Genomic DNA, 17,500 nt, shown 5'->3' on the forward strand with positions numbered 1-17,500 from the left:
CAATGAATCATTGCATTTCAGTTCAAAATGTTGTATCAAGTCTGCCCAAATGTGCCTAATTGGTTTATTGATACATTTCATAACTCTGCCCTCTCCTCAAACAATAGAATGGTATTCTTTCACTGTAATAACTACTGTAAATTGGACCGGTTTTAGGGGGGACAGATCCAATGAATCATTGCATTTCAGTTCAAAATGTTGTATCAAGTCTGCCCAAATGTGCCTAATTGGTTTATTGATACATTTCATAACTCTGCCCTCTCCTCAAACAATAGAATGGTATTCTTTCACTGTAATAATTACTGTAAATTGGACCGGTTTTAGGGGGGACAGATCCAATGAATCATTGCATTTCAGTTCAAAATGTTGTATCAAGTCTGCCCAAATGTGCCTAATTGGTTTATTGATACATTTCATAACTCTGCCCTCTCCTCAAACAATAGAATGGTATTCTTTCACTGTAATAACTACTGTAAATTGGACCGGTTTTAGGGGGGGACTGATCCAATGAATCATTGCATTTCAGTTCAAAATGCTGTATCAAGTCTGCCCAAATGTGCCTAATTGGTTTATTGATACATGTCATAACTCTGCCCTCTCCTCAAACAATAGAATGGTATTCTTTCACTGTAATAACTACTGTAAATTGGACCGGTTTTAGGGGGGGACTGATCCAATGAATCATTGCATTTCAGTTCAAAATGCTGTATCAAGTCCGCCCAAATGTGCCTAATTGGTTTATTGATACATGTCATAACTCTGCCCTCTCCTCAAACAATAGCATGGTATTATTTCACTGTAATAGCTACTGTAAATTGGACCGTGCAGTTAAGATTACCAGGCATTTAAGCTTTCTGCCCATATCAGATATGTCTTATGTCCTGGGAGATGTTCTGATGATGATAGTGTATCCTGTATATGGTCAGAACAGCTGTGTTAGTAGATCTACATGCTGTATAGATGTGGCAGTCAGCCTATAGCGTATTGGTTCTATAAACTAACTGCTGTGTCAGTTCATACTGTATTGATACTGTATTGTATATCGCCTCTAATATTGCATTAAATCACCATTTTATTTTCAGCGATCTCTTTGAACTTCTAAGCATAATCACAATGATATTGCGGCTGGATGCTGATAAGGGGGAAACTTGCTGAATGATCAGAGAAATGATAGACAAAGCTTTTTCTTTTAGGCTTATTTACAGAAAAATAAATCCTGGATGCTTTGATAGCAATAGACTACAATTGGTCGCCCCCCCCCCTACTTGGGGGGGCGACCAATTGGATCGCGGTCTGCTCAAGTGTGCAGCAGCGCCCACCATTGTTGGCTCGATAACCACCATTTTTAATTTAACATTGTTATCAGGAAATATATTCCATGAAGTGTGGAAATCAGCTCTTGTGCGTAAGGACGGGGAATTAGTAGTGATCTTAATGATTACCGCACCACTTCAAGACTTCCTGGTCTATCTAAAGTTCTAGAATCCTGAAACCCAATCAGGGTTTAGGCCTGGACATCCAATCAGGAATCAGGAAATCAGCTCTTGTGCGTAAGGACAGGGAATTAGTAGTGATCTTAATGATTACCGCACCACTTCAAGACCTCCTGATCTAAAGTTATAGAATCCTTGGTGAAGGTACAACTTTGCTGTTTTTTTAATGAATGTAAATCAATCAGGGTTTAGGCCTGGACATCCAATCAGGGTTTAGGCCTGGACATCCAATCAGGGCTTAGGCCTGGACATCCAATCAGGGCTTAGGCCTGGACATCCAATCAGGGTTTAGGCCTGGACATCCAATCAGGGTTTAGGCCTGGACATCCAATCAGGGTTTAGGCCTGGACATCCAATCAGGGTTTAGGACTGGACATCCAATCAGGGTTTAGGCCTGGACATCCAATCAGGGTTTAGGCCTGGACATCCAATCAGGGTTTAGGCCTGGACATCCAATCAGGGTTTAGGCCTGGACATCCAAACAGGGTTTAGGCCTGGACATCCAATCAGGGCTTAGGCCTGGACATCCAATCAGGGCTTAGGCCTGGACATCCAATCAGGGTTTAGGCCTGGACATCCAATCAGGGTTTAGGCCTGGACATCCAATCAGGGTTTAGGCCTGGACATCCAATCAGGGTTTAGGACTGGACATCCAATCAGGGTTTAGGCCTGGACATCCAATGGGTTTAGGCCTGGACATCCAATCAGGGTTTAGGCCTGACATCCAATCAGGGTTTAGGCCTGGACATCCAAACAGGGTTTAGGCCTGGACATCCAATCAGGGTTTAGGCCTGGACATCCAATCAGGGTTTAGGCCTGGACATCCAATCAGGGTTTAGGCCTGGACATCCAATCAGGGTTTAGTATTGTGTATATGAATGTGTAGGTTAATGTGTTTATTGTGTTTATGAATGTGGAGGTTATTGTGTTTATTGTGTTTATGAATGTGGAGGTTATTGTGTTTATGAATGTGGAGGTTATTGTGTTTATTGTGTTTATGAATGTGGAGGTTATTGTGTTTATTGTGTTTATGAATGTGGAGGTTATTGTGTTTATTGTGTTTATGAATGTGGAGGTTATTGTGTTTATGAATGTGGAGGTTATTGTGTATATGAATGTGTAGGTTATTGTGTTTATTGTGTTTATGAATGTGGAGGTTATTGTGTTTATTGTGTTTATGAATGTGGAGGTTATTGTGTTTATGAATGTGGAGGTTATTGTGTTTATGAATGTGGAGGTTATTGTGTTTATTGTGTTTATGAATGTGGAGGTTATTGTGTTTATTGTGTTTATGAATGTGGAGGTTATTGTGTTTATTGTGTTTATGAATGTGTAGGTTAATGTGTTTATTGTGTTTATGAATGTGTAGGTTATTGTGTTTATGAATGTGGAGGTTATTGTGTTTATTGTGTTTATGAATGTGGAGGTTATTGTGTTTATGAATGTGGAGGTTATTGTGTTTATGAATGTGGAGGTTATTGTGTTTATGAATGTGGAGGTTATTGTGTTTATTGTGTTTATGAATGTGGAGGTTAATGTGTTTATGAATGTGGAGGTTATTGTGTTTATGAATGTGGAGGTTATTGTGTTTATTGTGTTTATGAATGTGGAGGTTATTGTGTTTATGAATGTGGAGGTTATTGTGTTTATGAATGTGGAGGTTATTGTGTTTATTGTGTTTATGAATGTGGAGGTTATTGTGTTTATTGTGTTTATGAATGTGGAGGTTATTGTGTTTATTGTGTTTATGAATGTGGAGGTTATTGTGTTTATGAATGTGGAGGTTATTGTGTTTATGAATGTGGAGGTTATTGTGTTTATTGTGTTTATGAATGTGGAGGTTATTGTGTTTATTGTGTTTATGAATGTGGAGGTTATTGTGTTTATTGTGTTTATGAATGTGGAGGTTATTGTGTTTATTGTGTTTATGAATGTGGAGGTTATTGTGTTTATGAATGTGGAGGTTATTGTGTTTATGAATGTGGAGGTTATTGTGTTTATGAATGTGGAGGTTATTGTGTTTATTGTGTTTATGAATGTGGAGGTTATTGTGTTTATGAATGTGGAGGTTATTGTGTTTATTGTGTTTATGAATGTGGAGGTTATTGTGTTTATGAATGTGGAGGTTATTGTGTTTATTGTGTTTATGAATGTGGAGGTTATTGTGTTTATGAATGTGGAGGTTATTGTGTTTATTGTGTTTATGAATGTGGAGGTTATTGTGTTTATTGTGTTTATGAATGTGGAGGTTATTGTGTTTATGAATGTGGAGGTTATTGTGTTTATGAATGTGGAGGTTATTGTGTTTATTGTGGTTATGAATGTGGAGGTTATTGTGTTTATGAATGTGGAGGTTATTGTGTTTATGAATGTGGAGGTTATTGTGTTTATGAATGTGGAGGTTATTGTGTTTATGAATGTGGAGGTTATTGTGTTTATTGTGTTTATGAATGTGGAGGTTATTGTGTTTATGAATGTGGAGGTTATTGTGTTTATGAATGTGGAGGTTATTGTGTTTATTGTGTTTATGAATGTGGAGGTTATTGTGTTTATGAATGTGGAGGTTATTGTGTTTATTGTGTTTATGAATGTGGAGGTTATTGTGTTTATTGTGTTTATGAATGTGGAGGTTATTGTGTTTATGAATGTGGAGGTTATTGTGTTTATGAATGTGGAGGTTATTGTGTTTATTGTGTTTATGAATGTGGAGGTTATTGTGTTTATTGTGTTTATGAATGTGGAGGTTATTGTGTTTATTGTGTTTATGAATGTGGAGGTTATTGTGTTTATTGTGTTTATGAATGTGGAGGTTATTGTGTTTATTGTGTTTATGAATGTGGAGGTTATTGTGTTTATTGTGTTTATGAATGTGGAGGTTATTGTGTTTATTGTGTTTATGAATGTGGAGGTTATTGTGTTTATGAATGTGGAGGTTATTGTGTTTATGAATGTGGAGGTTATTGTGTTTATTGTGGTTATGAATGTGGAGGTTATTGTGTTTATGAATGTGGAGGTTATTGTGTTTATTGTGTTTATGAATGTGGAGGTTATTGTGTTTATGAATGTGGAGGTTATTGTGTTTATGAATGTGGAGGTTATTGTGTTTATGAATGTGGAGGTTATTGTGTTTATGAATGTGGAGGTTATTGTGGTTATTGTGTTTATGAATGTGGAGGTTATTGTGTTTATGAATGTGGAGGTTATTGTGTTTATTGTGTTTATGAATGTGGAGGTTATTGTGTTTATGAATGTGGAGGTTATTGTGTTTATGAATGTGGAGGTTATTGTGTTTATGAATGTGGAGGTTATTGTGTTTAGTGTTTATGAATGTGTAGGTTATTGTGTTTATGAATGTGGAGGTTATTGTGTTTATTGTGTTTATGAATGTGGAGGTTATTGTGTTTATTGTGTTTATGAATGTGGAGGTTATTGTGTTTATTGTGTTTATGAATGTGGAGGTTATTGTGTTTATGAATGTGGAGGTTATTGTGTTTATGAATGTGGAGGTTATTGTGTTTATGAATGTGGAGGTTATTGTGTTTATGAATGTGGAGGTTATTGTGTTTGTGTTTATGAATGTGGAGGTTATTGTGTTTATTGTGTTTATGAATGTGGAGGTTATTGTGTTTATTGTGTTTCTGAATGTGGAGGTTATTGTGTTTATTGTGTTTCTGAATGTGGAGGTTATTGTGTTTATTGTGTTTCTGAATGTGGAGGTTATTGTGTTTATTGTGTTTATGAATGTGGAGGTTATTGTGTTTATGAATGTGGAGGTTATTGTGTTTATGAATGTGGAGGTTATTGTGTTTATTGTGGTTATGAATGTGGAGGTTATTGTGTTTATGAATGTGGAGGTTATTGTGTTTATGAATGTGGAAGTTGTGTTTATTGTGTTTATGAATGTGTAGGTTATTGTGTTTATTGTGTTGTGTCCCATATGGCGGCGCCCATCATTGTAAATAAGAATTTGTTCTTAACCGACTTGCCTAGTTACATAAAGGTTACATAAAGGTTACATAAAGGTTAGATAAAGGTTAGATAAAGGTTAGATACTACATGAAATGCATCACAGACCAACCAATACAAAGAGAGAGTGTGTCCAGTGTGTCCATTATTCAGACAGTGTCCTAGTCCACAAAATTGGCGGTGCTGAGTTTGTGTGTGTGTGTGTGTGTGTGTGTGTGTGTGTGTGTGTGTGTGTGTGTGTGTGTGTGTGTGTGTGTGTGTGTGTGTGTCCATTGTTCAGTCGTTGTCGTAGTCCAGAAACACATCAGCAGTATTCAGCAGTAGTGGTTGTGTCGGGGCCGTAGTGCTGCTCACTGAGCTCAGTCTGTGAGACGCTGCCCTCTGCTGGTCTGGAGGAACAGCCCCATAGCTCAGGTTCAGGTACACCTGCACACACACACACACACACACACACACACACACACACACACACACACACACACACACACACACACACACACACACACACACACACACACACACACACACACACACACACCAACAAACAACACAACACACACAGACAAACATCAACACAGAATTTAGGCATGTTATATTAAACATTACATAAATATTCCAAAATATACAATTGAGGGTATGAACTTTCATATTAATATGTAAATATAGGTCGATAAATCCATAAAAAACTATACTATTTATAAACCTACATTATTGGTGTTTTCTGGCAGTAGTAGTTCAAATAATTATCCCAAGTTATTGATTCCATTTCAATTCGATACAACTTCAATTGACATATATTGATAATGTATAGATGCATTTTCAACCAAACGTTGCTGAACAGTTCCAGAACGTACATTCTTGGTGTGTTCCGACAGTAGTAGTTCAGTCCTCTCGACTACTTTCCTGAAGGAAGGTCTCTTCAGGGGGTCCTCACTCCAACAGGACAACATCATGTCATAACTGGAGAGAGACAGAGAGAGAGAGAGTAAGAGGAGAAACGGGTCAGAAAACAAGCACAATTTACATGTGAGTCATTTAGCAGACTCTCTTATCCAGAAAGACTGACAGTAGGGAGTCATTTAGCAGACTCTCTTATCCAGAAAGACTGACAGTAGGGAGTCATTTAGCAGACTCTCTTATCCAGAGATACTGACAGTAGGGAGTCATTTAACAGACTCTTATCAAGAGAGACTTACTAACTGAGAGAGTCTGCTAAATGACTCCCTACTGTCAGTATCTCTGGATAAGAGAGTCTGCTAAATGACAGTAGGGACTGTCAGTCTTTCTGGATAAGAGTCTGCTAAATGACTCTCTACTGTCAGTCTTTCTGGATAAGAGAGTCTGCTAAATGACTCCCTACTGTCAGTCTCTCTGGATAAGAGTCTGCTAAATGACTCCCTACTGTGTCTTCATCTTAAGATCGCTAGGTGGGACAACCACATACTGTGTCTCAGTCATAGTAAGTACATTTTTCAAAATCACACTCACACACTCCTTACATTTCTCTGGGTGCCACATCAGGTCTGTTCATTCTGTGTCCTTCCTGGATCATCCGGTAGAACGCTGAACCCACCTGCATACCAGGGTATGGACTGCTGCCTACACACACGCACACACACACACACACACACACACACACACACACACACACACACACACACACACACACACACACACACACACACACACACACACACACACACACACACACACACACACACACACACACACACACACACACACACAGTTAGTATATTCCCCAAACATGTGTGCCTGCATGCCTTTGTGTGTGTGAGTATATAGACTGTATCCAAGGTTACTATAGTTACCATGTGACCAGTCATCACTCTGAAGGGTTACTATAGTTACCATGTGACCAGACATCACTCTGAAGGGTTACTATAGTTACCATGTGACCAGACAGTCTACTAGGTTACTATAGTTACCATGTGACCAGACATCACTCTGAAGGGTTAAAGTTGATTTTGATTGATTATGTTGTTACTAATCATTTGCTTTATACTTGTGCTCACTGTATTGCTAAATATTGAAGCCTCTGTCTGTGCTAAGCTTTCTACCAAAACCCGCAGTCCCGCGTCTCTGAGAAGAGGTGAGAAAAGGGGACTGTGGATGACAGCGAGACACAGAGAGAGACAAGCTCTCTACCAAAACCCACCGCTCCGCGTCTGTGAGAAGAGGTGAGAAAAAGGGGACTGTGGATGACACAGAGAGAGAGACAGCGTCTGTTTTTCTCTGAAACAAGGGCAGATGTACATCCCGCTGAGACAGGTTCTCAGAAACCTTGTGTTTAGAATAACTGGGTCTTTAAGCTGCAGGGTTTGACACCATGAGGTTTGATCTATAGAAGATGCTGTCTTTCTTTTGTTCACAACTCAGGAGAGACATCGGTTGTGTGTTGATCTTTGACTTCTGTCAACAGCTGTCTTCTAATTAAAATATATTGTGGAGGGACCACTAGAGGGCAGGCTGGGCTCACGGATAGCAGCCCAACAAGGCATGGGAGACAAGGTAACCAGAGGGCAGGCTGGGCTCACGGATAGCAGCCCAACAAGGCATGGGAGACAAGGTAACCAGAGGGCAGGCTGGGCTCACGGATAGCAGCCCAACAAGGCATGGGAGACAAGGTAACCAGAGGGCAGGCTGGGCTCACGGATAGCAGCCCAACAAGGCATGGGAGACAAGGTAACTAGAGGGCAGGCTGGGCTCACGGATAGTAGCCCAACAAGGCATGGGAGACAAGGTAACTAGAGGGCAGGCTGGGCTCACGGATAGCAGCCCAACAAGGCATGGGAGACAAGGTAACCAGAGGGCAGGCTGTGCTCACGGATAGCAGCCCAACAAGGCATGGGAGACAAGGTAACCAGAGGGCAGGCTGGGCTCACGGATAGCAGCCCAACAAGGCATGGGAGACAAGGTAACCAGAGGGCAGGCTGGGCTCACGGATAGCAGCCCAACAAGGCATGGGAGACAAGGTAACCAGAGGGCAGGCTGGGCTCACAGATAGCAGCCCAACAAGGCATGGGAGACAAGGTAACCAGAGGGCAGGCTGGGCTCACGGATAGCAGCCCAACAAGGCATGGGAGACAAGGTAACCAGAGGGCAGGCTGGGCTCACGGATAGCAGCCCAACAAAGCATGGGAGACAAGGTAACCAGAGGGCAGGCTGGGCTCACGGATAGCAGCCCAACAAGGCATGGGAGACAAGGTAACCAGAGGGCAGGCTGGGCTCACGGATAGTAGCCCAACAAGGCATGGGAGACAAGGTAACCAGAGGGCAGGCTGGGCTCACGGATAGCAGCCCAACAAGGCATGGGAGACAAGGTAACCAGAGGGCAGGCTGGGCTCACGGATAGCAGCCCAACAAGGCATGGGAGACAAGGTAACCAGAGGGCAGGCTGGGCTCACGGATAGCAGCCCAACAAGGCATGGGAGACAAGGTAACCAGAGGGCAGGCTGGGCTCACGGATAGCAGCCCAACAAGGCATGGGAGACAAGGTAACCAGAGGGCAGGCTGGGCTCACGGATAGCAGCCCAACAAGGCATGGGAGACAAGGTAACCAGAGGCAATTAAGCACAGCTGACGGTACTAATGACATACTCTCCTTCCCCTATAAGAGAGAGAATGGAACCAGCAGAGATTGGAGGGGAAAACTATCTCTGGAAGATGGCCACCGAGAGAGAGGAGCTATCCAGGAAGAACCACTAAGTCGGTGACAATCCCGTGACTTTTTGTTGTAGTTTAAAGATAATCCTATTGTGTTCCTGTTTCATCTGGAGAAGAAGATGTATGTTTTTCCTTGGGAGATTTTCATTGATTATGTTGGAGTGTTTGTGTTGACTAAATGTCCTCAATAGAGAACTGTGTTCAATCAAGAAAACCTACTCCTGACTCGTTGATTGCACCTACCCGCTTTAGAGTGACGCCCAATACTTGGTCCGCTCACAATCTTCATTTTATATATGCACATTTTATATTCCTTATTTGTTAAGTAAATAACAGAGACCAGAAAAGGTGAAAACAACAACTCTCCAAGGTGACTATAGTTACCATGTGACCAAACATCAGTCTCCAAGGTGACTATTGTTACCATGTGACCAGACATCAGTCTCCAAGGTGACTATAGTTACCATGTGACCAGACATCAGTCTCCAAGGTGACTATAGTTACCATGTGACCAGACATCAGTCTCCAAGGTGACTATAGTTACCATGTGACCAGACATCAGTCTCCAAGGTGACTATAGTTACCATGTGACCAGACATCAGTCTCCAAGGTGACTATAGTTACCATGTGACCAGACATCAGTCTCCAAGGTGACTATAGTTACCATGTGACCAGACATCAGTCTCCAAGGTGACTATAGTTACCATGTGACCAGACATCAGTCTCCAAGGTGACTATAGTTACCATGTGACCAGACCTCACTCTCCAAGGTTACTATAGTTACCATGAGACCAGACATCAGTCTCCAAGGTGACTATAGTTACCATGTGACCAGACCTCACTCTCCAAGGTTACTATAGTTACCATGAGACCAGACATCAGTCTCCAAGGTGACTATAGTTACCATGTGACCAGACATCAGTCTCCAAGGTGACTATAGTTACCATGTGACCAGACATCAGTCTCCAAGGTGACTATAGTTACCATGTGACCAGACATCAGTCTCCAAGGTGACTATAGTTACCATGTGACCAGACATCACTCTCCAAGGTGACTATAGTTACCATGAGACCAGACATCAGTCTCCAAGGTGACTATAGTTACCATGTGACCAGACATCAGTCTCCAAGGTGACTATAGTTACCATGTGACCAGACATCAGTCACCAAGGTGACTATAGTTACCATGTGACCAGACATCAGTCTCCAAGGTGACCATAGTTACCATGTGACCAGACCTCAGTCTCCAAGGTGACTATAGTTACCATGTGACCAGACATCAGTCTCCAAGGTGACTATAGTTACCATGTGACCAGACAGTCTCCAAGGTGACTATAGTTACCATGTGACCAGACATCAGTCTCCAAGGTACTATAGTTACCATGTGACCAGACATCAGTCTCCAAGGTGACTATAGTTACCATGTGACCAGACATCAGTCTCCAAGGTGACTATAGTTACCATGTGACCAGACATCAGTCTCCAAGGTGACTATAGTTACCATGTGACCAGACATCAGTCTCCAAGGTGACTATAGTTACCATGTGACCAGACATCAGTCTCCAAGGTGACTATAGTTACCATGTGACCAGACATCAGTCTCCAAGGTGACTATAGTTACCATGTGACCAGACATCAGTCTCCAAGGTGACTATAGTTACCATGTGACCAGACATCAGTCTCCAAGGTGACTATAGTTACCATGTGACCAGACATCAGTCTCCAAGGTGACTATAGTTACCATGTGACCAGACATCAGTCTCCAAGGTGACTATAGTTACCATGTGACCAGACATCAGTCTCCAAGGTGACTATAGTAACCATGTGACCAGACATCAGTCTCCAAGGTGACAATAGTTACCATGTGACCAGACCTCACTCTAAGGTTACTATAGTTACCATGAGACCAGACATCAGTCTCCAAGGTGACTATAGTTACCATGTGACCAGACATCAGTCTCCAAGGTGACTATAGTTACCATGTGACCAGACATCAGTCTCCAAGGTGACTATAGTTACCATGTGACCAGACATCAGTCTCCAAGGTGACTATAGTTACCATGTGACCAGACATCAGTCTCCAAGGTGACTATAGTTACCATGTGACCAGACATCAGTCTCCAAGGTGACTATAGTTACCATGTGACCAGACATCAGTCTCCAAGGTGACTATAGTTACCATGTGACCAGACATCAGTCTCCAAGGTGACTATAGTTACCATGTGACCAGACATCAGTCTCCAAGGTGACTATAGTTACCATGTGACCAGACATCAGTCTCCAAGGGGACTATAGTTACCATGTGACCAGACATCAGTCTCCAAGGTGACTATAGTTACCATGTGACCAGACATCAGTCTCCAAGGTGATCTATAGTTACCATGTGACCAGACATCAGTCTCCAAGGTGACTATAGTTACCATGTGACCAGACATCAGTCTCCAAGGACTATAGTTACCATGTGACCAGACATCAGTCTCCAAGGTGACTATAGTTACCATGTGACCAGACATCAGTCTCCAAGGTGACTATAGTTACCATGTGACCAGACATCAGTCTCCAAGGTGACTATAGTTACCATGTGACCAGACATCAGTCTCCAAGGTGACTATAGTTACCATGTGACCAGACATCAGTCTCCAAGGTGACTATAGTTACCATGTGACCAGACATCAGTCTCCAAGGTGACTATAGTTACCATGTGACCAGACATCAGTCTCCAAGGTGACTATAGTTACCATGTGACCAGACATCAGTCTCCAAGGTGACTATAGTTACCATGTGACCAGACATCAGTCTCCAAGGTGATCTATAGTTATGTACTGTACATTACCTAAAGAGAATATTTCCCAGAGCAGGATTCCGTATGACCAGACATCAGTCTCCAAGGTGACTATAGTTACCATGTGACCAGACAGTCTCCAAGGTGACTATAGTTACCATGTGACCAGACATCAGTCTCCAAGGTGACTATAGTTATGTACTGTACATTACCTAAAGAGAATATTTCCCAGAGCAGGATTAGTACCATGTGACCAGACATCACTCTCCAAGGTGACTATAGTTATGTACTGTACATTACCTAAAGAGAATATTTCCCAGAGCAGGATTAGTACCATGTGACCAGACATCACTCTCCAAGGTGACTATAGTTACCATGTGACCATAATAATATAATAATATATGCCATTTGCTTTTATCCAGCGACTTACAGTCATGTGTGCATACATTCTAATGGGTGGTCCCAAGGGATGACTACCCTGGCGTTAGCCATGCTCTACCAACTGAGCTACAGAAAGACCAGACATCAGTCTCCAAGGTGACTATAGTTATGTACTGTACATTACCTGTACATTACCTAAAGAGAATATTTCCCAGAGCAGGATTCCGTACGACCAGACATCAGTCTCCAAGGTGATCTATAGTTACCATGTGACCAGACATCAGTCTCCAAGGTGACTATAGTTACCATGTGACCAGACATCAGTCTCCAAGGTGACTATAGTTACCATGTGACCAGACATCAGTCTCCAAGGTGACTATAGTTACCATGTGACCAGACATCAGTCTCCAAGGTGACTATAGTTACCATGTGACCAGACATCAGTCTCCAAGGTGACTATAGTTACCATGTGACCAGACATCAGTCTCCAAGGTGACTATAGTTACCATGTGACCAGACATCAGTCTCCAAGGTGACTATAGTTACCATGTGACCAGACATCAGTCTCCAAGGTGACTATAGTTACCATGAGACCAGACATCAGTCTCCAAGGTGACTATAGTTACCATGTGACCAGACATCAGTCTCCAAGGTGACTATAGTTACCATGTGACCAGACATCAGTCTCCAAGGTGACTATAGTTACCATGTGACCAGACATCAGTCTCCAAGGTGACTATAGTTACCATGTGACCAGACATCAGTCTCCAAGGTGACTATAGTTACCATGTGACCAGACATCAGTCTCCAAGGTGACTATAGTTACCATGAGACCAGACATCAGTCTCCAAGGTGACTATAGTTACCATGTGACCAGACATCAGTCTCCAAGGTGACTATAGTTACCATGTGACCAGACATCAGTCTCCAAGGTGACTATAGTTACCATGTGACCAGACATCAGTCTCCAAGGTGACTATAGTTACCATGTGACCAGACATCAGTCTCCAAGGTGATCTATAGTTATGTACTGTACATTACCTAAAGAGAATATTTCCCAGAGCAGGATTCCGTACGACCAGACATCAGTCTCCAAGGTGATCTATAGTTATGTACTGTACATTACCTAAAGAGAATATTTCCCAGAGCAGGATTCCGTACAACCAGACATCACTCTCCAAGGTGATCTATAGTTATGTACTGTACATTACCTAAAGAGAATATTTCCCAGAGCAGGATTCCGTACGACCAGACATCACTCTCCAAGGTGATCTATAGTTATGTACTGTACATTACCTAAAGAGAATATTTCCCAGAGCAGGATTCCGTACGACCAGACATCACTCTCCAAGGTGACTATAGTTACCATGTGACCATAATAATATAATAATATATGCCATTTAGCAGACGCTTTTATCCAAAGCGACTTACAGTCATGTGTGCATACATTCTACGTATGGGTGGTCCCGGGGATCGAACCCACTACCCTGGCGTTACAAGCGCCATGCTCTACCAACTGAGCTACAGAAAGACCAGACAACAGTCTCCAAGGTGATCTATAGTTATGTACTGTACATTACCTGTACATTACCTAAAGAGAATATTTCCCAGAGCAGGATACCGCACGACCAGACATCAGTCTCCAAGGTGACTATAGTTACCATGTGACCAGACATCAGTCTCCAAGGTGACTATAGTTACCATGTGACCAGACATCAGTCTCCAAGGTGACTATAGTTACCATGAGACCAGACATCAGTCTCCAAGGTGACTATAGTTACCATGTGACCAGACATCAGTCTCCAAGGTGACTATAGTTACCATGTGACCAGACATCAGTCTCCAAGGTGACTATAGTTACCATGTGACCAGACATCAGTCTCCAAGGTGACTATAGTTACCATGTGACCAGACATCAGTCTCCAAGGTGACTATAGTTACCATGTGACCAGACATCAGTCTCCAAGGTGACTATAGTTACCATGAGACCAGACATCAGTCTCCAAGGTGACTATAGTTACCATGTGACCAGACATCAGTCTCCAAGGTGACTATAGTTACCATGTGACCAGACATCAGTCTCCAAGGTGACTATAGTTACCATGAGACCAGACATCAGTCTCCAAGGTGACTATAGTTACCATGTGACCAGACATCAGTCTCCAAGGTGATCTATAGTTATGTACTGTACATTACCTAAAGAGAATATTTCCCAGAGCAGGATTCCGTACGACCAGACATCAGTCTCCAAGGTGATCTATAGTTATGTACTGTACATTACCTAAAGAGAATATTTCCCAGAGCAGGATTCCGTACAACCAGACATCACTCTCCAAGGTGATCTATAGTTATGTACTGTACATTACCTAAAGAGAATATTTCCCAGAGCAGGATTCCGTACGACCAGACATCAGTCTCCAAGGTGATCTATAGTTATGTACTGTACATTACCTAAAGAGAATATTTCCCAGAGCAGGATTCCGTACGACCAGACATCAGTCTCCAAGGTGATCTATAGTTATGTACTGTACATTACCTAAAGAGAATATTTCCCAGAGCAGGATTCCGTACGACCAGACATCACTCTCCAAGGTGTAAACACCGTCAAAGATACTCTCTGGAGACATCCACTTCACTGGGAGACGGGCCTGGAACACACAGGAAACGCATCATCAGGGGGAGACAACACCCACGGGAAACGCATCATCAGGGGGAGACAACACCCACAGGAAACGCATCATCAGGGGGAGACAACACCCACGGGAAACGCATCATCAGGGGGAGACAACACCCACGGGAAACGCATCATCAGGGGGAGACAACACCCACGGGAAACGCATCATCAGGGGGAGACAACACCCACGGGAAACGCATCATCGGGGGAGACAACACCCACGGGAAACGCATCATCAGGGGGAGACAACACCCACGGGAAACGCATCATCAGGGGGAGACAACACCCACGGGAAACGCATCATCAGGGGGAGACAACACCCACGGGAAACGCATCATCGGGGGAGACAACACCCACGGGAAACGCATCATCAGGGGGAGACAACACCCACGGGAAACGCATCATCAGGGGGAGACAACACCCACGGGAAACGCATCATCAGGGGGAGACAACACCCACGGGAAACGCATCATCAGGGGGAGACAACACCCACGGGAAACGCATCATCAGGGGGAGACAACACCCACGGGAAACGCATCATCAGGGGGAGACAACACCCACAGGAAACGCATCATCAGGGGGAGACAACACCCACGGGAAACGCATCATCAGGGGGAGACAACACCCACAGGAACCGCATCATCAGGGGGAGACAACACCCACAGGAAACGCATCATCAGGGGGAGACAACACCCACGGGAAACGCATCATCAGGGGGAGACAACACCCACGGGAAATGCATCATCAGGGGGAGACAACACCCACAGGAAACGCATCATCAGGGTGAAACAGGAAGTGGCTATTCATTTTAAAAGGGATAGTTCAGTGATTTGGATGTTTCCTTACCTTGACAGTCGTTGTCCAGAGACGACTATATCAAGATAAGGAAACACATCTAAACATGTAAAATGGCCGAACTGTCCCTCTGAGATTCTGTCTATATCAAGATAAGGAAACTCATCTAAACATGTCAAATGGCCGAACTGTCCCTCTGAGATTCTGTCTATATCAAGATAAGGAAACACATCTAAACATGTCAAATGGCCGAACTGTCCCTCTGAGATTCTGTCTATATCAAGATAAGGAAACACATCTAAACATGTCAAATGGCCGAACTGTCCCTCTGAGATTCCGTCTATATCAAGACAAGGAAACTCATCTAAACATGTCAAATGGCCGAACTGTCCCTCTGAGATTCCGTCTATATCAAGACAAGGAAACACATCTAAACATGTCAAATGGCCGAACTGTCCCTCTGAGATTCTGTCTATATCAAGATAAGGAAACACATCTAAACATGTCAAATGGCTGAACTGTCCCTCTGAGATTCCGTTGTGTTACAATGCTTGGGTTTTTTACTTGTTGTTCTTTGATGGTAAAACCTTCTTGTATTTCACACTCTTTCTATAACAAAAATACACACACACACAACACACACACACTTACATTGCCTCTGAGGACGTAGTTGGAGTCGGTGGTGATGTCTCGGGCCAGTCCGAAGTCACAGATCTTGGCTACTCTACCCTGAGTCAGCAGAATGTTCCTGGCTGCTAGGTCTCTGTGGATACACTACACACACACACACACACACACACACACACACACACACACACACACACACACACACACACACACACACACACACACACACACACACACACACACACACACACACACACACACACACACACACACACACACACACACACACACACACACACACACACACACACACTTAAAGTAAAGAATCAACCATATACAGAAATAACTACATAGAAGACAGAAACACAGACAGCAGCAACTACAACTGTCTCTAACTCAGTGGAGACCTGTCATTCAGGGCAGAGCCCCACTACAACTGTCTCTAACTCAGTAGAGGCCTGTCATTCAGGGCAGAGCCCCACTACAACTGTCTCTAACTCAGTAGAGACCTGTCATTCAGGGCAGAGCCCCACTACAACTGTCTCTAACTCAGTGGAGACCTGTCATTCAGGGCAGAGCCCCACTACAACTGTCTCTAACTCAGTAGAGACCTGTCATTCAGGGCAGAGCCCCACTACAACTGTCTCTAACTCAGTAGAGACCTGTCATTCAGGGCAGAGCCCCACTACAACTGTCTCTAACTCAGTAGAGACCTGTCATTCAGGGCAGAGCCCCACTACAACTGTCTCTAACTCAGTAGAGACCTGTCATTCAGGGCAGAGCCCCACTACAACTGTCTCTAACTCAGTAGAGACCTGTCATTCAGGGCAGAGCCCCACTACAACTGTCTCTAACTCAGTAGAGACCTGTCATTCAGGGCAGAGCCCCACTACAACTGTCTCTAACTCAGTAGAGACCTGTCATTCAGGGCAGAGCCCCACTACAACTGTCTCTAACTCAGTGGAGACCTGTCATTCAGGGCAGAGCCCCACTACAACTGTCTCTAACTCAGTAGAGACCTGTCATTCAGGGCAGAGCCCCACTACAACTGTCTCTAACTCAGTGGAGACCTGTCATTCAGGGCAGAGCCCCACTACAA

At 43.3% G+C, this 17,500-nt stretch overlaps 1 protein-coding gene across 1 annotated transcript in view; it reads right to left on the bottom strand.

Moving 5' to 3' along the window:
- Positions 1-5,268: 5,268 nt before the first annotated feature.
- LOC124018481 (mast/stem cell growth factor receptor kita-like) overlaps positions 5,269-17,500 on the bottom strand; it is a 70,015-nt gene continuing 57,783 nt past the window's right edge. The window contains exons 17-21 of the mRNA XM_046333811.1: positions 16,426-16,548; positions 14,842-14,953; positions 6,959-7,058; positions 6,314-6,419; positions 5,269-5,885 (exon numbers count right to left, since the gene is read on the bottom strand). Coding sequence (XP_046189767.1) covers positions 5,736-5,885; positions 6,314-6,419; positions 6,959-7,058; positions 14,842-14,953; positions 16,426-16,548 — 591 coding nt within the window. The 3' untranslated portion in view covers positions 5,269-5,735. The remainder of the gene's footprint in view (positions 5,886-6,313; positions 6,420-6,958; positions 7,059-14,841; positions 14,954-16,425; positions 16,549-17,500) is intronic.

The sequence above is a fragment of the Oncorhynchus gorbuscha genome, unplaced genomic scaffold (genome assembly GCF_021184085.1).
Source record: "Oncorhynchus gorbuscha isolate QuinsamMale2020 ecotype Even-year unplaced genomic scaffold, OgorEven_v1.0 Un_scaffold_528, whole genome shotgun sequence".
NCBI classification, from domain to species: Eukaryota; Metazoa; Chordata; class Actinopteri; order Salmoniformes; family Salmonidae; genus Oncorhynchus; species Oncorhynchus gorbuscha.